The sequence below is a fragment of the Coffea eugenioides genome, chromosome 9 (assembly GCF_003713205.1).
Source record: "Coffea eugenioides isolate CCC68of chromosome 9, Ceug_1.0, whole genome shotgun sequence".
Lineage (NCBI taxonomy): Eukaryota > Viridiplantae > Streptophyta > Magnoliopsida > Gentianales > Rubiaceae > Coffea > Coffea eugenioides.
In genome coordinates this window covers 34,524,851-34,548,586 of record NC_040043.1, presented here as the reverse complement: position 1 = coordinate 34,548,586, position 23,736 = coordinate 34,524,851, and the positions used below count along the sequence as shown (strand labels likewise).

General features: G+C 34.8%; 1 protein-coding gene across 1 annotated transcript; it reads right to left on the bottom strand.

The window, feature by feature from the left end:
* Positions 1-2,054: 2,054 nt before the first annotated feature.
* Positions 2,055-22,412, bottom strand: LOC113783421 (tobamovirus multiplication protein 1-like). The gene is made up of 13 exons (XM_027329551.1): positions 21,869-22,412; positions 17,841-17,891; positions 15,715-15,748; positions 14,632-14,718; positions 14,487-14,538; positions 12,897-13,068; positions 12,671-12,766; positions 11,744-11,804; positions 10,609-10,673; positions 10,224-10,298; positions 10,056-10,131; positions 7,862-8,025; positions 2,055-2,381 (listed from the first exon to the last, which is right to left on the bottom strand). Exons 1-13 carry the CDS (start codon positions 21,971-21,973, stop codon positions 2,358-2,360), a joined length of 1,062 nt encoding a protein of 353 aa, XP_027185352.1. The 5' UTR covers positions 21,974-22,412; the 3' UTR covers positions 2,055-2,357.
* Between the last annotated feature and the right edge of the window lie 1,324 nt (positions 22,413-23,736).

The following is a 23,736-nucleotide window of genomic DNA, read 5'->3' as shown; positions in this document are numbered from 1 at the left end:
GGGGAAAGGCATACTTGTGTATGTAGCCAATTAACAAATAATTCATTAGAGGAAAAAGCTAGATTGAAGGTTTTATTAGGCTAATAAGTTATTTGCAGTAATTGAGCTTGCAAGTTGCTAGAGAATCGGCATTGATATTTGATACTTTGTTGCAGCATAATCTAGTTGAAATTTTTTTTTATTATGAACATGGATTGTTGCTATAACATTGAAATTGTTGGAGATTCTAGCTCGAGTATTTTCGTAAAATTCAGAAATGGTAGAACGCATAGTGCCCAAATTTCTCAGCAAGTGCCATAATCATTATGGCCTTTACCCCCACATATAGTCATATTTTTAACTCTTTATAGTGAGAGCACTCGTTTTGAGGGTCACTTTACCCCTTTAAACTATATTAGTACTATTAATTTATCCTCTAATGTTATTTTCTAATCACTTCACCCCATAGATAATTTAACTCAACATATTAATGAATTTTTGACAAAAATACTCTTTTATTTATAGTATTACTACATTATTATTATCACTTTATCTCTATAAATTATAGTGATATAATCATTTTACTCTCTAACATTATTTTCTATATATTTTACCCTATCATTAATCTAAAAAGCATGTTAAAATTTTTTTAATGTATTTACCTTTTTTTATATATAATTAAAAATAAAAAAGTTGAAATAATTATCCTTTTTTCACTCTAAGATTCCAAAAAGATAAAAATAAAAGAATTTTCTCAAATTTTTTTCACACTTATTAATACTAGGAAAAGAAAAGGAGATAGGACAGAAAGAGACAAAAAATAAGGAAAAAATCTAATATTATCATATTACTTTAATGTCCTCGGGCTTAGGATTGGAATTGGGTAGTAAACAGAAAAGCAAAATAATTTTAAAATAATAAAAATATTGAATTCTTTCTTATTTATATTAAAAAAAGAATTGAGCTCTTTCTCTCTCCCTCTCCTATTTTTCTATTTTTTTCAATATTAATAAGATTGCCAAGAAGAAAGAAATTAATGTTTTGACTTTTTTTCTTGATACTAAAAAAAAGAAGAGCCACTCTAAATCTTTTATTATTTTTATCATACAAAAAAAGGATACTATCTTCTAAAATTTTTTAGCTTGCTTAATTTGGTTTAATAATGGGATAAATTGCCTAAAAAATAACTCTAGAGGATAAATTAATAATAAGATTATAATTTATGGAGGTAAAGTGATAATAATTCTAAAGGTTAAACATGTCTTATCACTTAAATTAATAAAAGTTTGACCGTTAGTCTTGGGAGTAAAATGACTAAAAAATAAAGTCAAGGGAAAAATTAATAGTAACACTAAACATTAAGGGGGTAAAATGATAGTAACACATGGATAGTTGGTAACTGTATAGATGAAGCTATTTGCATCGTGGAGGATCCAGACTCGAAATGCCACTTGAGTTGCTGCCTAGATTCAGTCGTATAATTTCCATTCCAGAATGAATGAAAAAGAATAGTATCGGAAATAAAATCGTATAGAGCAAAGGGTGTCTGAGCTTCAAATGATTCAAATGACCAACACAGATTCATGAAGCCATGAAAAAGACGGAATTCACAAACATTACAAACAAAACTGGTGCATGAAGCCATGAAAAAGCCAGATTTAACCGATCCTGCAGTCACGACCAAACGTTACAGCATAAGGTTGTATGCAGCTTTAGTCACAAAACAATGAACTCATCTACTTTCACATTCTAACTGCTTTCATAAAGCGAAAACTATGAGGGGGAATTTGCAGCGAAATACTTAGAAAGTAAAAGTGCGCATTCCCAACCCAAGAATTACTTTCATGATGAGCCTTGAGCGAGGGGTTAGCCTGCCCAGCCACAACACGATCAGCTGTAGTAACAAATTACCTGTTAAACATTTGCCTGTCTCAAAAGAATATCTTGACTTAGCTGGAGTGAGACATTTAGACATTCTCATCTCTAGAAAAACTGGAACATGGTACCTAGAAAGCGACCAATCAATCAAACTAAAGTATGCACCCAACACCAGCATAACATTTGCTCGAAACAGGTTTAAACGTAAACTTTTAATGGTCATTGATAAGAAAATTAAAATCGCATTTACACAGGAAGACAATTCCTTTGCATATTCACAATAAACCTATCTCTATAGATGGCCCTCTATGTTCTGTTGCTATTTACAGAAGCCTAAAGTTGTCAAAGCTATGGCATCGGCAGTCTTACGGCTGCACTCCGAGTGCCTAGGATGGGATGTCACTAAGGCCACCTTTTCATCTAATACTAGCATGATAAGCCGCTCCTCTCGGCAAGTAGAACTCCTTGGATGGCGCCTTCTTTTCTAGATGTAATTGCAATCATATAGGGCTTGCTCTTGATACCTGCAATTGCAAAAATTGATTCAGTAAGCTCTATGTGGTTAATAAATTTATAAAAATTTTCAACAAAAAGACTATGTGGTTAGCCAGATGCACTGACTTTTCAATGCATTGTCTTTTCCTTATTTTACCTTGGGGCAGGCATTAAGAGAAATGACAAAAATCACTTCATATGACAAACTCTACAGTGTGCACTATAATGAAATAGAATTTGCTTTAATTTCCCCCACTTTCTTCGCTTACCCTTCCCCCATCTAATTGTCCCCCGCAATGTGTTTGCAATTGACAATGTACATATTGTTTTCAACACTCTAGAGACTAATTTCCATAAAAATATTGTAATGGAAATTGCACTGTATTCATGAAAACCCAACAGGCGAACCTATTTAATCTAGTCAATTTTCAACACCTATTACTTAACAATATTGATATTTTCCAAGCCATCAACATGTGAACTCAAGAAAATTAAAAAGACAAAATGTTCATCAGAATCCTTAGATGTACTTATAGTTCCTCTTCATAAATGCCATTTATGGCCTTTACTAAAAGGAAGAAAAGGAGAACAAGGGACAAGATAACAGTGACGTATACTTTAGGAACTACAAGACGAATCAGAACAATCCTACCATTTGAAGGAGGTTACATGCAACTGAAAGTATAGATAGACTAATCACCCAAATCTGATACAAACTTTTAATCTTCCCCTCGCCCAAATCCCCTACCAGACCCCAATCTGCTAGGCCAGGGGCTCGAACCCCTGAACTAGCAGATAGGGAGGACCTTGAAGGCCCTCCCCGGGCCAGGAATTCAGGTAATTTAAGAACTCAGTACATCAAGCTTAAAGTTTCACAAATCTGAACAACTTCCAAATCAAATGAAGCATAAGCCTCAAGCTCAAGAAAGCTAGTTCAACAACTATGGTTTTATGTACTCAATAATCAACAGCCCCTGTATTTGGTTAAGAATAAAAGATAAACATTAATTAGATCAGTTGAAAAGCATTCATGAAAGTATTATTAACAATTTGCACGGGAAGAAACACTTGCCTAGAACTATCAAACGCTTTACTTAGAAGAAAGCAACATTAACTAAATTCCAAGATATGGGGGAAAAAAGTTGCTAACGATCTCTCAATTATATTAAATTTGATTCTTGGTGCCACCGAGTGGTAAATGCTTGTTACAGATCAAAAAGGCTGTATAATATCTTAGACAAGATCTTTGTTTCCTACAAGATACCAATCCAAGGTACAACAAGCTCAACCATGGGTATCACATTTTACAAGGAGGAATACCATCACTATTAAGTCTGGTAGAGCTATACTAGCAGTTCTTGATCAATAAGTTATGTTTCAGTAATGATGTCTATTACCAGGAACTCTCCAAATCGATATGCATGAAAGATGCTTCTAAAATTTGCTCAGAAGAATTTGTGCAATCGGTGGCAGAAAACACTTTAGGGGGTGCACAAAGGGTGTTAAGCAATTCACCAAAAGATTGGCATGCATAGTCTCATACTCATGAATCCTTGTAAATGCCTTCAACCAGCTCCTGTGGGAGGCCATTTTCTGGCAGGAGTGATACCCATGCTATTATATTCTGTCCGCTTGCATGGCTGGACAAGTGTAACACATAAGTGCGGATCTTGTACTATCATAAACCAAATGGGGCCACCCTACTTTCCACACATTTACCGAGCTAGCAGTAAAAATGAACAGGTCATAGTTTCAGCCCCTATATCCATTTACTAAATGCACTTTCAGTTCTTCTAGCCTAATGTTAAATTTCCTAGAAGAGTAAAATTAACTATTTTAAATAAAGTCCTGAGGTGTTTACTTTATATTTTACTTTAGGTTATAATGAAGCAGAACAAATCAGCCAAATGATCAAAAAGACCCATATTATCCTTTCAAAACTTTTATTGCAGCAGAAAAAGACCTATATTATCTTTTGGGTGAAGAGACACTTTCAGATGCAATGACCATGTACACTTCTTAGGTTGGATTTCTTCTCCAGCTTGAAGTTTCCTCTCACAAATGCGGGCCTTGAGAACTCTGGTCAAGCTATGCATCAAGCAGGAATTCAAGCATAAGCAAGTGAAGCCCAGAGAGATCACAGTAAGTATAAGAACATGGAGCACCTGTTGGGTCCTAAATGAATCAGGTCATCCAATCCTTTGCAGGCTTCATCATCTCTTATTCATGAATGGAAAAGCAGAAGAGAACCCAGGAAGATCCACGATATGAAAACCATAACCACAATAAGGAAAACCAACCAAATCTAAATCTAATATTCCTTACATCATGGGTGTCAATATGCCCTAAGGTTTCCTTCGATAAACTTCCAGATTGGTTCAGTAGAACATCCAAGAAATTGCCTTCTGGAATCCATATTTGCTGACAAGGCATATAATTGAGACTAAAAATCAAGGGGACAAAATAGACTCAAAAAAGGAATGATGCATGAAGTTTTTACAGAAAAATGTCTACAGCTAATGGGGAAAATCAAAAAATTTCTAATGCCAAATTGTCATCTAGAGAATAGTAATTAATAGTTCATTGACATCCAACAAAAAGTTACAGTTTTTTGGATTCATCTTGGCAGCAGCCCTGCATTATGTTCAAGGGAGGAAAAAGAATTCCTCCACATTGGCAGTGAATGGAGAGCCGCGACCTCATACACTGCCAGGGGCAGATGCATATCACACCTGTTGGGAGAACGTGCCCCCAGTGGCCAATTAAAAAAATGTCCATTTTAGACATGGATTCTTGAAAATGTTTTGTTTGTGACCCCACTGATTTAAATGAAAAAAGAAATTATATGTACAAGTGATATTATAGTAATATGATAGCAATTGTTGATAAAACAAACAAAAGAAAGGTGATTAGACTTTAGTTTACAAGTATATTAGCTCAAAGAATTGTACTCCATTCGTGGGATTCTACTAAAAAAATTCTCAAAATTTCACTACTTTTACTTTATTAGTCATTAAATTTTTAAAAAATTTCTTTTCATAAATGAAAATTTATCATGTCACTTTATATTATGCTAATGTAAATGCATGTATGATTGTTACTTGCTATATGAACATTTTTTTTCCAACTCATATTATCCTATTGGTTGTGGAAAGCTAACGCTGGACTCCCTTTTTCGACAATGTGAAAACACAATTACACCATTTTATCTTAACAACTTGAGAGAACATAGAACGGTTATAATAGAGATTAGAATAGCGGAATTCTTGTTTATTACATAATTTAGAAAAGTGTCATCTATACATGCATGCTGTGCAATTTCAGTTCCTTTGTCTAGCTGTGTCCCACTGATGGCAAATCCCAGCTCTGCCACTGTTCAAAGCTATTGGTCTCCAAACCAAGCCCATAGCATCTAATGAGAAAGAACAGGTTGAAACTTTATTCATGTACTGAATCAATTCTAGCTCTAACAAGTTTCATCACAGATCATGAAATCCTGGTGTTCCTCATGAAGGGGTTTGCTTTGAAACCATCTTCCTTGCACCCATCCCCTAAGCAGCATTTGCAAGTTATCCACCAGGATCTTTGGCACTCATTTATATTGTCCAGACATAAATAAAAGGAAGACAAGCTGACACATGTTCCTATGGTGGCCAAGCATAGTCCTTTTGTGGGCTAGGTAGCACCACAACCTTATTGGTAGAGATATACTATATATATATATATGCTTTATCTGAATCTATTTCCCATGCAAGGCAGCCAATTATTCATCCACGGTTTGTTTAGAAAAGGGATTTGTAAGTATCAATTAATGAAACTTTTTCACGATGCAATGGCCTGGTTATAAACAACCTAAAACCAGCTGAGAATTTTTTCTTCTCAATTTTTTTAAAATTCATTTTAAAGCCACAAGCACATTGAGATGTGGCACCAGAGGTTCTTTTGAAAGTAGCTTTTAGCTTTTCAAAATATGCAAAACAAGAACATACTTTAAATATTATTATTTATCAGATTCTCAACAATCACATTTGAATAATCAATTTTGGAAAAGTAGGTTTTAGAAGAAGCCCAATATATATATATATATTTTTTTTTTTTAAAAAGGTGTTAACCCAAAACTAAGAACAATCGAAGATCTTGCAGCATCAAAATATTCGTCAAATCATAAAAGGGCTGCCTCAGAGCTAAGGAAGGAAGAGAGAGAGATTACTAACAAAAAGATCTGAAAAGGCTGAATAGTATGACAGATTCCTTGGCCTTAGGAATCTGAAGTAACAAATATGAAATCCAGTCTCTAGCCAAACTTGCTTTCTAAGATATACAAAAAGCAACTAATGGATAAGAATCATAGGCTGAATGAACAGAGAAATAAACGAGGAGAAAAGATGTTCACAGAGCAGGATACTCTCTTGACTTGATGTTAGCTAATTTAAGGAAAAATTGCATCTTGTCAAATCCACACCCAAAATATAACTATATCTCATCACTAGATAACTATTTACTAATGTGTCAAACTAAGAACAAATGACTCCTCAAAACTACTAGCAGAATGGACAGAAACCAAGAAAAGACAAACTTCCCCCTCCCAAACATTTGTACTGAACCTGTTGAGAGTAAGTGGTAAACTGCCATTAGTTTAGACTCCATCCATCAGAGTTTCAATCAGCAATTGCCTGTGCATACAGTTTGACCAATGTGACAAAAGGCAAGTCATCCAGGATCAGTTAAGTAGATCCATATTGCTGGAAGAAAGTTAGCAACCTTGTTCGCTAGGTTGCTGTCTGGTGCAAGTTTCTTTTAGCTGCTCATTATTAACAATTGTCACAGGAATCAGTCACTTAGGTGTCTGCTTCAAATTTAATGCATCTAATCTTTTCATGCAGGGAGTCAAAAGAAGGCAACTGATTATTTCTTAATGTGAATCTTTTGAAGGTAGGACAGATAGGATTTAATATTCGCATTCAATTATAGCTTGGCAGATGTACCATGGGTTTATCCTGAAGAAGTTCCATGACTCTGGTAGGAGCAAGCATTGCAAGCTCTTAACCTATGTGCACAGTTCATGATGGACTTACTTAATACATGTATAGGGATCATTTAGTTAGTGGTTGTGCTACTTGGATAAAGTAGAGCTATCATCTTTTCCATCTGCAGTATCTTTGGTATTAGGTAGACAAATACTCCAAGAAACAGGAAAGGAATAGTTTGTGATCTTTACTTGGCTGATAGGATAGTTTGCCCTCAATTCCTGAATCTTCTCATTCTCTATCCATGTATTTTTTTCTTTTCTTAATCTGGAAGAACAGAGTCTTTGAAACATGATACATTCAGGAGATACTTTGCATCATGTTTGTTGACTGAATGGAGGGAAATGGCAAATTGAAACTCGAATCATATAGGATCAAATATCAAATATAGAGACAGATAGATACTCCCCATGCAAATGCTACTCATCAAGAACATCAATAGCATCACAAAAATTTGCAAATGAAAATAAAGAGGTGCTAACCTGATTCTGCAAACTGGCTGTCGTCGTCCAGCGCTGGGGATGCACTGTTACTGAGCTATCACTAATGAAAGCAATTATTCTTGATTCTTGCTCTCTATTAATTACAAGAGGAGCTGGTAACTCTCTCATCATCCACAATAAAAATGCAGACGGTATAGATGAACCTGCAGTCACTAACATATCAATTTGGACTCCAGTCATTTGTTCGGGAAAAATAAGTGGGAAAAAAGTTGCACAATTAATGCAACAAATTACTCTCATTCCTTCACTAGGGCTAGGCATCAGCAATAGATTTGCAACCGACTCACTTTTTTCCAAGAAGATATATTATCAACTGGAGGACGACTACTACTCATTCATCTCGTTAAACTAAGAGCAGTTCTTCCAGATAAGGTAATAAGAAGAAACTCTAGCTGAAAAGCTATGCTCTTAAAGGGTCATCTCAATAATTTTTTTTCCCTTCCAAATCAACTAAAGGTACCATGTGTCGATAATTTGACAACATATATGTATTGGAGTTTGTGTGCAACAAGAGATTAGACTGAAACTCATAGCCTTAAACATGAACTTAGGAGCAGACTCTGCATATTAACGTGCAAAAACTCTTTAATCAGGATGTTAAGTTAATATCCTATTAAAAATGAATGCTTCCCCAGAATTTTGAGTGCATTAACTAACCAAAATAACAGCTAATATAACAAATGGGAATAAACTCTTGGAGTTATGAGGAAAGATACCAACAAGCAACCTGCATTATCTTGATGGAATCACCATATAAAATTTAAAACATACGCATCAGATACCACTGGCACACATTAGAAATGTAGCCCTAGATTGCATGTTATCATGTCAAATTCAGCTCACCAACTTCGTTTTTCATATGTGCGGTTTCCCGTCAATGAATCCCTATATTATTTTCTGAAACTTGACTCTTCAGATAATACAAAAATCAGGATATCAGACAAATAAGAAAGAAATTGTGTTTGTAAGATATTTCTGTAAACTGCCCATTAGTCAAACATTCAGATTTGTTGACTCGAAAATTTGTAAAAACCCTGACTTAATTTCTGCAGATAAACAAACTAAAGTTGCCAGTTGTGCTCAGTCAACGAGCACTAGGTTTATGAAACTCACTAGGAAACAGCCCATAGTTGAAAGATTCAACTAGTCTTTCTTCAACATTCACCACCAAAACTTCATTGATCAGTTAGTTTTTGAAGCTGCTGAGTTCCCAATTATCCTAACTTAGTTCTATCACTCTTTGAACTTCTTGTGAGAAATTGCATAATCTGCTAACTGAAGCGTATAAAATAATTCATTGGTGTGCTCCACACCCACAACCACCGTAGTTTACCTCTCTAACCAACAAACACAACAGAAGTTCGAGAACATTACTGCACAAGGTAATATCAATACTAATTGAAGTCAACCTAGTCCAAATTCACATCCCAGCCTAATGTAAAAGTCAAGTGTTACCAAACTATGAGCACATAGAAAATTTAGATTCTAGCCCAGCTTTTGTCCAAGCACATTAATAATCAGATGTTGCACTATCATGCTGAATTGGAAAGCCAGGGCCTAGTCCAGCTAAGTCGAGGAGGTGAAATACATAAAGAGGCATCCAAGTTCTTCCAACAGAATCATGCATTGGAGCTCCTCACCAAAATTCAGCCAATTCTACTTGGCTACTTCACTTCTAACAGAAAATAGGAAGTAGTTTTTCCAAGTTGATATTTCAAGCAATGAAATATTTTAGAACTAAAAATCGAAAATTTACAGTATACATAGGAGTTAAATATTTTAAGGTGTGGAAAGCTCATATGTCTATGACAACACATGCATGCAGACTATCTATATTCGTCATAAGAGTCTATTCCTAATTAACTAGTTTAGATGACATCAAGTGCACTTTAAGGGCTTCAGAGCATGGAGACAGTAATTCTCCTAAAGGGACATGTCCACAGTAAAGACCAATACTTGTTAGTCAATGTGTGTGTGTGTGTGTATTCTTGGGCACCTGTTAGTCGATATATGAATACCTAGTGTGTTTTTTCACGAGCTATTTTGAATCAGAATTTTAATCCCTAAAATAATTTATTGAGAAGTGCTTATAAATGAGGTAAAAGAATTACTGTACTTTTTTCAATAAGGAAAAACAAAATATAAAAGCATAGTTTAAAGAAGCTACAAGTACCTAAAAAGTAATAGAAAACCAGAAGAACAGAGGTATAAATGCCCCTAATTGTCTCTTGATTCCAGTTGTAAAGAAGCTGCAATAATGGCAATGTTGATGCTTAGAGATACATCAATAAATCAAAACAGAAACCAAAGAAATCATTCAAGAAACCAGTATAGAACCTACAGGTATATTTGTAAATAGTCCAACGAGAGCGTATGAAGTAAAGCATACAACAGAGACAATAGCCAGTCCAGCAACCTGCACCCAGCAGAATAGTACTTAAGACGGTTAAAATCAAAATGTCAAAGATTAACAAAAGCAAAAAAAAAAAAAAAAAATCTCTGAGATCAGTAGAAGTATACATGTAAAGAAAACAATTCATCATTTATGGCCCTAATGGCTTATAGACTAGTGAAAGAATTAAAAGACAGTTCATTTTGCTCCCAAGTCTAAACAGCAAGTATTACATAGTAGGTCAAGAAGACATCATCTAAAGTACGAGAAAAAAAGCAAGGTTATCAGCTAATTTATTAACACAGTTTGCACTGTAGGATGATGAAGCAAATACCTTCCATTTCTCTGAAGCGACTCTTTCAGATCTAACTTTGCTCATTTTCAGGAACAATACAAGGCCTGAGTAGGAAATTTATTTGATGAGTACCAAAGAGAAAACATGCGTTTGCTGAAGGAAGCTACCAATCAACAGATATTTGGTCAAAATTTTTAGATAATACTTGCACAGCCATAAGCACGTTTCTTTGCATATGTGATTATTCTAATAAATGTGCCATTTCATAACTATTTTAGCCCAAGAGTGGAACAGAAATTCAGATGGTTCAGCATGAAATATTCTCTAGGCTCTCACAAAGCTTTTCAATTATGGAGCCAATAAGTATCATTTTATGTCTATCCCGTTCTCTGATTCTTTAAGCCTATAATACAATGAGTTAAAAGAGTATACTCATGATAATTTCCTATTGCGGAGGTATAATTTTAGCTATTGTTATATAAACAAAATAAACAAGTCCGATTGAGCCATAGACACAAGCTACCCCTTTCTCAAACTGCAATATCTAGTTTACAGATGTACACTATAGCTCAATTCTCTTCACACAGACTCACAAATATCTAAGACTGACACATGCAGGTATAGAGGAAGCCTACAAGAACAAAGAAACCAAGTGCATACTCGAAAAGACATCAACCCAAATGAAGGCTGAGGAAATACTTGGAAGTGAGTTTAAAGCCAACATGAGATTACATCCCAACCATCTTCAGTATCAGAAATTTACAATTTCACTTGCATTTGAAATTGTCAGGGTAATTAGTTTCTCATTTATGTTCAAGTAAACTACCTAAAAAAATAAAGTAATTCAGTCACTATTTATGAAACACAAATAGATAGATAAATAAATGTAAGAAACAAAAACCATTAGCTGCTTATTGTGTAACCTGACATAAAACTATTAGAGATATAATCACTGAATTATCTTAGTTTACTCTAATCCATATTTAAAATCATTGTTAGAGGGACAATTGGGTCGTTGACAATAATCATAATAGATGAAATAACAAATCTCTAATGCCTGACAATCAAGCACATTGCATGCCACTAGCAAAATGTAATGGAAACCAATCAAACCAACTCAGATATTGTGAAATGACTAAATAAGACAGAGTTAATCTAAATAATGACAACCAACCATAACATGCCAATGCTCCTCCAAGGGAAAAAACTGCAACAGCGAAAAGATCTACATAGACCTGCATTACAACTAATATCACCATCATGACTCAGGAATTAGAGAGAGAGAGATATATATATATATATATATATATATACAAGCGCTTTGCACACAAGCACACCTGTAAAATTACTCAACAAATACAGACAGGCACAGTCATGATATTTACCCAGCCTATGGAATACTCCTAAGCTATTACAACCTTACATCCATTTTTCAACAAGTGCTTCATTTCAACAGTCAAACACTTCCTGTGCAAACCTTCTCAGACTAGTATTGCGTTGAAAGATTATTAAGGCACATAAAAATTGCATTTGAATATTCAAAAGTTGTACTTTTTCCAAAAATCAACATACATGAGCAGCATGAAAAGGCACCAAAGATAGAAAGGAGGAGGAAGTTGATACAACACTAAGAAATACAGTTGAAAGAAGGAGCTCTGCAAAAATGCATCTCACACTGCAAACAACATCTAACTACAGAAAATATAACCTGACTATCAAATTACTTCTCCCTAAAATGTAGGCTGGTGTGCATATGATTCATTTGACCTCCATCAGGTGAACAATATTCTGCTTTGTTATCGTCTCCATTAGTTTTTGGGGGGTGAGTCAGGAGGAGTTGGAAGGGTTATATAGAGTATAAAATATGATCTTATAGCAGTGTAGTGATATGAGGATACTTTGCAATGCATTATTTCCTAGAACCTCCACTGCACCGTTGGAATGTAACCAAGATTCACAAAGAATAACAGATATTCTTTCACCTTCATGATTTGGTGACATGGTCAGACATATGATCATTAGATCTAGAGTTCCTAGTCAAATCAAGCAATCACCAATAACAAGAATAAAAGTAAAGAAAAAGGCATATGCACATCCATACCCGAGCAACCACGGATGAATTTAAAGAATTTTTGCCCTTCCCAATCCATATTAGGACAGCAGATACAGCCATTAGTACAAAAATTAGCACAATGACCTGAGGAACAGTGTTTCAAATGAATCAACAGCATAAATACACAGCAACAAGATGCGTTAATTATAATGCACGAGATAAATGATAGGAAATAGATAATACATGCATAGAAGAATATTTTTGCCCAATGTACCAGAATCACAATTTTTTGGCGGCTACCAACATGAACTGCTCGAAAAGAGCAACATTTTCTGCCACTATGAACAGCTGCATTTTCTTTATTCATCTTTTCCAACAGAGCTTCCCGTGGATTGTATCCATCATCTTCGTCATCCTCGTCGTTAGACTGGTGGCATAGGTCAACCCTGGCAAATCATCCGAATAAGAAACACATAACTATTGTAGAACGAATATGAAATCAAAGCAGAATGCTGACCAATTTCCAGTTGTAAAGGTAATAAAGTTTTTGCTATATATTTAAGATTGAGATATGATTGCAGGTTGAACGAACGGAGTATGGTAATTCAACTTATCATTAACAAGGTCAATAATAGTACTAGGGCTGCAAACAAGCCGAATTGAGTCAAGATTTGGCCTAATCAAGCCAAGCTTGAACCAATTTTACTAGGCTCAAACTCGAACTCGTACTTATCTAGATCCCAATGTAAAACTCAAGCTCAAGCTCAAACTCCAGTTTGAGCCTAATCGAGAAGAGTTTGAGCCTAATTATGCTCAAACAAGAAAAACAATTGTAATATTTTTTTAAATGGATAAACAAGATGCTTTAATAAATAATAAAATTATTGGAGATGTACATGTAATTTCACTACTAATAATAATTTGTTAACATATATAGAATCAAGACAGCCCGACAAGCCCACAAACTGAGTATATCTATACTAGCTTGACTTGACAACTCGCTAAGTAGACTTGAGCTTGAGCTCAAGCACAGTAAAACCAAGCTGGCTCACAAAAAACCTGAGCTTGATTGGAGCTCTGATGGAGCCACCTTGATTAACTTGCAGCCCTAAATAATACATGAGATCTTTAGAATATTTCCAGTTCACAATTAGGAGAAAATAAACCTATGTTCACAACTTGTACCATAGAAGCATTTCAATACAAACTATGTGCAAATAACACCACTTGACCTGATTGTAACATCGGTATTATTATTGTTCTCCTTAATTCTAACTTACCAGGCTAGTTGTTTTTTTTTACATGTCTCAAATGGACGCTTCTACCTGATTAATATCCTCTCAACTACAAATGAAAACTTGAACAATTTGATCACACCCCACATACATACTTCCAGCTGACACTTGCACCATGTCTATGTAGCATCTCTCTAGTCGGCATACTAAACACTTAATATAATTATGTCAGGTTCAAAATAGATTGTAATATCCAAATATTGGGAATAAGAAAGTCTATGACGACAATTCCAGACTGCAGATCCTTCAAAATGAAATAATGAAGCAAGAAAAGTATCATAAACCAACAAAGCATGATAGTCACGCAGATCAAAAGTCAGAGTGGCAAACACTTATCCCCAAATTATTGGGTGATCAGAACACATACTAAAGAAATCATGAGTTCTTCTAATTTCTATGTGATAAATGATAAGGCCTAACTGCTAAGGGTGGATTTTTATCTTTATTTCACAAAATCTACAGGTGAACTTCATAGTATGAGGAAGCTAGAACTGCCAATTTGAAGTACATAGTAAAGATAGTTTCACAAGAAAACTTCTTCAAAATCCTGTAAGTAAAGAGAAACTTACCAGAATGAAAGAAGCAGAAGAAATGCAGCCAAAAATATAATTTGAGGGCAAGCTGCAGATGAGAATTTGTAGTTTAGCTGGCTGCTATGATCTTATCTTGAGCACCTCATAAAGTATAGGTAAAGAAAAGAGGCAATTCACCTACCCATAGTGATGAAACCACATGAATCTGACCAGCAAGCCCAATCCTTGCAAGCAGCAACAAGAGTCAATACAATGTAAACAAAACAACCTGCCAGTCGGTAACAAGGTCACATTAGCCTCAAAAAGAAGATACCCATTGAAACCACTATATTATATGCAAAGAAAGATCATATCAAGATTTATATGAACCTGTTTTTGGTAGAATCATCAATATGATAAAAGTTTTTTTTAAAAACAAAAGGCCTTATACTAATAGATTCTACAATCTAAATGGATCAACCAATCTAGTTAAATAACTAAAGCTATAAAATATGTAAAAATTTTCTCCAACTTTCTGTTGTACTTGATTCTAAACTCTCACCACTAGAACCCTTGCTATATAATTACTATCCGTCACCAATGATTTTCCCTCATTTTTCTCTGCTTCCACTATCCTCAGTATGATTTTGTGGAACACCTCAACTTCTGAAACCTCACAATGAAAAAACTAAAAATACATGCCCATTACATCACTTCTTTCATTAAAGAGTAAAAGCAAAAGCTACAGAGCAAATGCTCTAAAATATTTTGACTAGTTGTTAGAGTTGTGGTCGGTGTTATCAGTATCTTTTAACTTCATACTGTAAACCACTTTTAATAAAGTGGAACCATTAATACTGTGAAGCACAAATGCCAAGATTATTTTCCAATTATTTCTTAATTCAGGGAAAATACATAAAGCCAACAGCTTGTACATGTTTTCTGACTTATTCCCAGGCTCTCAAAAAGAAGAGTAAAATCTTGTATCCTGAAAAAAAATTGCTGGATATAGACTATATTTTCGCAATTCTTATAACAAGTGGCGTACAAAATTAGTTAAGTGCAATTTATATTTGTGTTCAAAGATTACCAACACCTGAAAGTAGCAACAAGGACACACAAGCAAATTGGTATTAAACAAGTGAACACATTTACAATACGAGAATGTAAATCATATACGACTTTTGTCAAAAAATGCAATAAGTCAATATTCAAAAAAAAATGAAAAAGAAGAACATAGTACGCTGTAAACCAAAGGCATCTAAATAGAACCATTGCTCCTTACCTGCATTAGAGGACCCAATCATTAGATGAAAAACCTGCAATTGAACATTGACTTTCATTAGCCATAGCCTAAATATTCAAGGAGAAAGCAATACAAGCAAAGAAAACAATAGGTAGAACCACATAAGTCCATCGTACACAACGAATACACAAGTGCACAACAAGGGACTTAATATGTTCATTGAAGGCATGGTCTCTTTATGATGCTTAAGTTTTTAAATTAAGTAGTAATTCACTATAACACCACAGCAGCAAGCAATGGTCCTTGAAGTCAACGTGTGCCAACAACCATTATAAAAGTAGGCACATTTGGGGCCTATTCAAGAAGAATTAAACCACACAGAAGGAAAATGTAAAAGATTCTTTTACTAAAAAATCACACTCCTCTAACAGGTCAACCATTACAAGATGCAGTACAACAAATGCATATTAACCCCTGACACAAATGATATTATAAGCAGACTCTGTTTAGGATCAATTTATTTGTTTCTTAATTTTTAATTTTTTATTCCGAAAATATAACAATTTTGCAAAAAAAAGGCTTCACTTTCAATTTAGCAATTTACTTGCATTCTTTCTTTAAGAAGATTCTCTAACTTGTAAATGGTACTTTAACCGTGTCGAACAAATGAGTCAAATCTATAAATGTGTCTTTGTGGAAACTTTTGATGCACTTTACTGAAGAAGCTTTATTAATAAAACTCCATAATACAAAAGGCAACCATAACAACTATGGAAAATAGTCAATGAAACCCATCTTTTGATGCCATGAAACTTATAACAGTTATCTTTTAGTTTGGCAAGTATCACAAAATTTTAAGTTGCAAAAATTTTGGATATCGATCATCTCAGATGGTTAAGGAAATACCAAGATGCATTCTGTATATAGTTCTTAACATTAAGCACTAATGATGGTAGTCAACTAGTGATACATTTCAGATGAAGAAATGCTCATAACATATCACCTTGAGAGCACTATAACAAGTTGCTCCTTGAAATATGCCAATTAATACCAAAATTTTAGGTCCATGGCCAAATATTGGAAATTGGTAAAATAAAGGGTTAACAAGACCAATAGTCCCTCACTTATGACTGATGTGAAATTTTGGTCCCTCAGAATCAAAATGATCGCTTTTAGTTTCTAACAATTAAAAAATGTTCACTTTTGGTCCCTTGTTACCTTTCCGGCCAAATTTTTGTCAGAATATATCACGAGCCAGTCACGTGATTAGTTTTTTAAGGACAAATTTGACAACTCAATTAATATTGCCCATTTCTTTCCTAATCCACCATTATTCACTAAATGCCAAACTAGTTAAAATGACGTAGTTTTGATAAAACTCCATTTTCTCTATTCTTTCTTTCTTTTTCCTTTTTCTATCATCTTCTTCCTTCCATTTTCTTACAACGCTCACATGAGCTGCCATAGTGCATTTCGGTAGCGGCACCACCGCAGACCACCATCTCCTGTTCACAATTTGTCTCAAATTTTTACTCCCCACTTGGTTTTTTGCATAAATTCCGATTCTAACATTAATTTTTGCAAAAATTGTACAAAAAATGGTCCAAATGGCCAAAAATAGTTGTGATTTCTTTTCATTTCTTTTGTCAAAACAACGCAAAAACTCATTGAATTTTTTTGCAAAATGACCCAGATGAAATACACAGCATCAATAACTCAAATCAGCCATGTAAACCTCAAGAATCAACAAAGTTAAAAAAAATCTTTTTTTTTAACAAGTAATGCATAGCCATTAGGTTCAATAATTTGGAGATGATTACATTAGAGCTTCTTGAGTGAGGGTTTGGATGTGATTGTAAACTAGTAGCTTCCGTAGCTATATCAACGGATGTTACGAACTAAAATCGCTCATTTTGATTCTGAGGGACTAAAATTTCACATCAGTCATATGTGAGGGGCTATTGGTGCAATTTTCCCTAAAATAAACATAACATTTCACTTCGACAGGAAAATTAATTATTTGATTAAATGTCAACGAGTCATCAGGCCTGTTACTTCAACTTCTAATAATCTGAACAAGACTGATGATATGATACTCCAGATCCAGTTAAGATACCACTAAACAGAGGTAGATGAAGGTATAAAAGTAACTGTTGATTGCTTACTTTCTGACGAGTCCAGCCGATTCTTGAATCTCTTGAATGAATCCTCAATAACTGATACACAAAAAGGGAAAACAAAAATGAAGGAAACAACAGAGGCATGACAAAGCATATTTGTTGATAGTTATAACAAGGAACTAAACCAATAAATAATTCTAGTTTAAATCATGTTCATTTGCATCTAGACCCACTAAGTATATCAATAAAAATAGGCATAAAACTACTAAACATGGAGGAAGCTCCTTCAGCTTATAGCATCTCTAGAGAGCATTCTTACCATTCATAATCTTTGACAAGGAAATACTTGTCCTGCTTGGTCCTAATTGGTGCTATACAGAGGAAGTTATCCCTTAATGCTTCTTCACTGTCCAGAAGCAAGTATGCACTGGGTGTTGGTTGTTCTCCTTCTAGTTACAAGGAATTGTGTTTTACAAAATTTGGAGTATTTGAGATGCTATACTTTTTGGTGACAAGCTAGTAGAGCCCTTACTCTTTCCTCTTAATGTGAAAAAGGCAAAGGGCCATTTACACGTTTGTAGTACTTCATACTGCTCTACAATAGGATAACCCTACGTTATTGGAATTGAGCAATCCAGCTGCTTCCATGTCACACAACTACTATACAGAGTTAATAGCATTTAAATGAACATTTTGGAAGCTTGCTAGGATTTTTTTCGTGTAAAAGTAAAATATAGCTATCATATCTTGGGAAATGGAAATTGATTCCCACTGCCTGATCATTGGTCAAATGACCATATAAATGTCAGAGCCTTCTATAACAGCAGACATCATGGTCCATTTCCTTCTATAACTCACATTCTGGCATGCAATTCCATTATGATTTGACTTTTAAATTCCCAAAACATTCTAGAAGCATAGTTATTGTATCTTGGGAAATGGAAATGATTACCTTAGACTGATCATTGGTCAAATGACCATATAAATATCAGAGCCTTGTATAATAGTAGACATCATGGTTCATTCCTTCTACATCTCGTATTCTGGCATGTAACCCCCGAATTACTTGACTTTTAAATTCCCAAAACATTATAGCAAGTTCTTCTGCACTGCATTTTCTCAAGATGATTAAGATTTTAAAATGATCCCTAAATCAGGAAGGCAAGTTAAAGGAAATTTTTTAATTTATAATATTTTACTTTTTGGTTCTAAAAGGTGAGGTTGCTCCAAAAGAGCGGGCAGAGGAAGAATTGCCTACAAGGTCCTAACTGGACAGCTGGCCCTTTAACATTGAAACTTAATCAAAATGCATGGATATTTGCTTTGAATGTGGTTAAATGATGATTCAAAAGGTAAAGAGGGATAAAAAAACCTATAGGTATTTGCTTCATAAAAAGGACTAGTATCAGAAATAATAGTGCAAACATAGCATCAAGATGAGTTGCACAACAAACACTATTAACAAATGTTTCATCCAACAAGATAGCAGTTGGCCACACTCCCAAGGCAATTGAAAATGTGTCTAAACAAATAGCTAATGTAGAAAAATGTTAATGCTCCGTAACTTTTCCTAGAGTAGAATTGAATAATAAACAATGTTGTTGTATTACGGTAAAATGAACTAAATAGCAGTTATAAAGCAGAACTTTCTTTTGACATCATAAGTTTCAGAGTTTTCAAGGTTTTATTGATGTCAATTTCCCTGTATCTCTGTGCATGAGAATAGTAATGGCTTAAGGTTCTGACCGTGATACCCATCTTTAACCGCAACATGACTTAAACTGAAGTCCATAAATAACAATCCTACTAGAAATGACACTCATGCGTACACGACAGACACTACACCAACCACGTGTATTGGGCATAATAATCAGTGCTTAAACTACCATGACACAAGTAGGTGGGCCATGAAATGTGTCTTGTGCATCAGCTTCTATACCTGTATACACAGTGCCCGGCAAAGCCAGCACTTACCCCAATTATCAATGTAAATTGCCAGCTAGGAGAAGTTGCTTATAGGTAAAGCATGAACTAGAGAAAAATGGTTCAAGAAACTTCAATATCCCAAGATATTAATGGTATGAAGACAAAATAAGAGTAGCTCAGGCTAATAATTGCATTAATGTAAAAATGAAGCTATTGATCTAAAGCAGTCCACCAGCAACAAATGTATATTATTAGGATTACAAGGGAATATAAAAGGAAGAGAAAAAAAAACTCCAGGAATGCAGAAACGAAGGAAAAACAATCCCATTAGTGATACTATTCAGATTCCTGACAGTTCCTTGGGAGCTAACACCAATGGAATCAGAAACAAATTGACGTCAAAATAAACTCACTGTGAAATTCCAATCGCTCCACAGTTCTCCTAACATCAATTTCTCCGTGTTCTCAATGCATGACAGTAGTAATGATGACTTAAACTGAAGCCAATACATGGCAATCCTACTGACAATGACACTCATGTGTACAAATGACAGACTCCGCAACAACTACATGTACTGGGCCCAATAATATCAGTGCTTGAACTACTATGACATGACAAGTGTGGGCCATGAAACGTGTCTTGTGCATCAGCTTCTATACCTGTATGCATACTAGCCGACAAATCCAGCACTTCGGCCGATTATCAATGTGAATTGCCACCTATGAGAACTTGCATTTGGGTAAAGCATGAACTAGAGGAAAAATAGTTCAAGCAACTTCAAATCCCAAGATATTAACGGCATCAAGACACGATAGTTGTTTCTCAGGCTAATAATTGCACTAACATAAAAGTGAAGCTATTGATGTAAGGCTTCTCTGCAGTCTTCTAAGTGCTCAACACATTACCACCAACAACAAATATATATTATTAGGATCGTAAGGGAATAGAAAAGAAGAAAAAGAAACTCCAGAAATGCAGAAATGAAGCCAAAAAAATTTCCTTTTCGTGGCATAAACACAAATGTTCAGACTCCTGACAGTTCCTCAAAAGCTGGATCAATGGAAATCAGAAACAACTTGATATCAAAATAAACTTTCATCCTGAAATTCCAATCATTCCACAGTTTTCTTAACATCTTCACTGTCTTCTCAGTGTATTACAGTAGTAATGGCTTAGGCTTTTGATATTAATACCTATCTTGAACCAAAAAATGACTTAAACTGAAACACAGACATGGCAATCCTACTGGCAATGACACTCTTGCAAGCACACAACAGACACTGCACCAATCACACGTGGGCACGACAATTTCAATGCTTAAACTGCTGTTACATAAAAAATGGCCCGTAAAACGTGTGTTGTGTGCAGCTTCTATACCTCAGCGTATATTAGCTGACAAATCCAGCTATTACCCCAATTATCAATGTAAATTGCCAGCTATCAAAAGATGCTTTTAGGTAAAGCATGAACTAGAAAATGATAATGCAAGGACTTAGTGTCTTCAGATATCAATTGCATCAACACCCAATCATAGCATCTCTGACTATTAGTTGCATTAATGGAAAAATGAAGCTAGTGATCTAAGGCTTCTCCCCCGTCTCCTAGCTTAAGTTTTAAACAAAGTCACTAATAACAAATTGTGCATCATCAGGATCATACAAGAACAAAAAAGAAAACATAGGAATTGAAGGAACGGAGAAATGAAGGAACAAAATCCCATTAGGCATATACATTAACACATTTCAGATCCTTGACACTTCCTCAGGAGCTGCATCAATACAAATGAAAGACAATTTGATATCAAAATAAACTGACTCTGCAATTCCATTCCCATCCCTCAATTTGAAGCACATTTCTAATCCAAGGTGAAACTCACATCAGATTACAGTCACATTGCCACCTTATCCAACACAATCATACAAAAGAGTGCAGAAATCACCAATCATCCGAGTTTCAACTAAGTCACAAGAAAACTAAAACCCCACCATTCCAAGAACCTCAGTACAGCAGAATCGACAATTCAACCATTTAAACAAAACCCAGAAACGAAAGCCAGTTACTTTAATCATCAATACCCCAATGTACATTTTCTCTTTTACACGTTGTCTAAAAGAAAGAAAAGGATAAGAAAGAAGTGAAACCTCACCTGAGTAAATGCAATTACAGCAAGAAGTCCATCAACAGAAAGCAATCCCACATAAACTCCGACCAAAGCATCTGGATAGCAACTTCCCACTACAAATTCAAACATTTTCCCCTCTCTCTATCCTATCAATACCTATACCAATCTCTATCTCTCTCTCTCTCTCTCATGCACTGAACCCTTCTATCTCTTCTGTCTATTGCAGACCTGTATGGTATATATATGCTATCTGACAGTATAAATACTAATACTACCAAAATATGGTAAAAGGGGTTCTTGCAAACTTTGTAATAAGGCTAATTTAGACTGATAATAAGTATACAATATCGTTAAGAACTAAGTTGGGGTGGGGTATGGAATGGTATGGCATGGAATGGAATCAAGGAAAGGGTTTCTTTAGCTGATGGTATCTTTGAATTTCAATTTGCAGCAGATCTGCAAGAGAGTATATCACTCTCTCTCCTTTTTCACTCGTTTTTCCTCTTCCTAAAACAGAGAATTATTTGACATATACGAGTGTCTGTCTGGATTTTGGCTCTTTTCGGAAAGTAAAAGAAAAACAATCGGATTTCGTCTCAGACTTTGACACGCGGGTGGCTTTCAAGCCTTGGTTTAAAGACATTTTATAGTATTAAATTTCCCGTTTTCTTTGCATTGACTGATGATTTTGTCTAAGTCCGTTACTTTGGTCTTTGTACCACTGGACAAGAACAAGGTACAAGGCTTTTAGCCAATGGGTTTTTTCTTTCTTTTTTTTTTTTTCCAATGACCAAAATGAAGCACTTCGCACTTTATACGCAAAAAGACGAAATCAGATTTGCATACATTATGAATCATTGTGTATGCTTGAATACGAAATTATTTATGATAAAAAAGTTAAATTATTTGTAAAAATTATATGTAACCTAATATTATAGCACTTTTTATCACGTGATATGTATGAAATAAAAAAATAGTTGACAATTGTGTTTATGATAAAAGTAGAATAATATTTGGAAAAAAAATTCAAATCTTGGTATCTTAGATTTTAGTATAAAGATTTTTTTTAATCTGCAAACGAGTATAAGAATGCCACCATAAGCCCAATCAAGATGTAGGAAATGTAGTTGTCTATCTTTTGTTTCTAAATTAGATGAATTGAGAAAGTAAAAAGTAGTACTAATTAACCATGAGCTTAGGGCAAGTGATAAGCAAGTTGGTAATGCTAACGGCAGGTCGCAAGTTCAACTCCTGCATGTGGCACCTTAAAAAGTTTTGATCCAAACTTTCACCCCCGAATAAGAGTCGGACTCTACAGGCACTCCTCGAGCCAAATCCGGATTAATCTCACCTTAATTGTTTTAAGAAGGTATGCTAGAGCTAAGGTGAAGTACAAGAATTTTTCCACTGCATTTAAGTAGACCCAAAAGGCTGGATTGCCTAAGTGTCAATTTTTTTGTTCCCACTTGTACTTCTCTAACGTTGGACAAAAAAAAAAAAAAAAACTTGTACTCCTTTAACATTAGTGGATCGACTCAAAACTATCAAAGTCTATTTAAAACTAGTACTAAGACATGAGCGTGGTCACATCAGCGACTTGTAGTAACGCAGATGCACACACGAGGGAAAGTCATTTCAATGAGTCACTGAATTGAAAGATGGCAATTCATGTGGAAAATTATACATTACCAGCAACAAGACTAGACCTTAAGTAATTTGATTGTATTTGAATCCCATATTTCAATAGGCGATTTATACTAAAAGGGACTTTGCGCAGGATGAGTTTAAGGGTTGAATTTGGTCTCAAATGATATTAATTTCAAAAATATTTAACAAAAAATAGTAATATTTGGGCATTACTTTGGAGCCTATTGGGATCCATAATAATGATT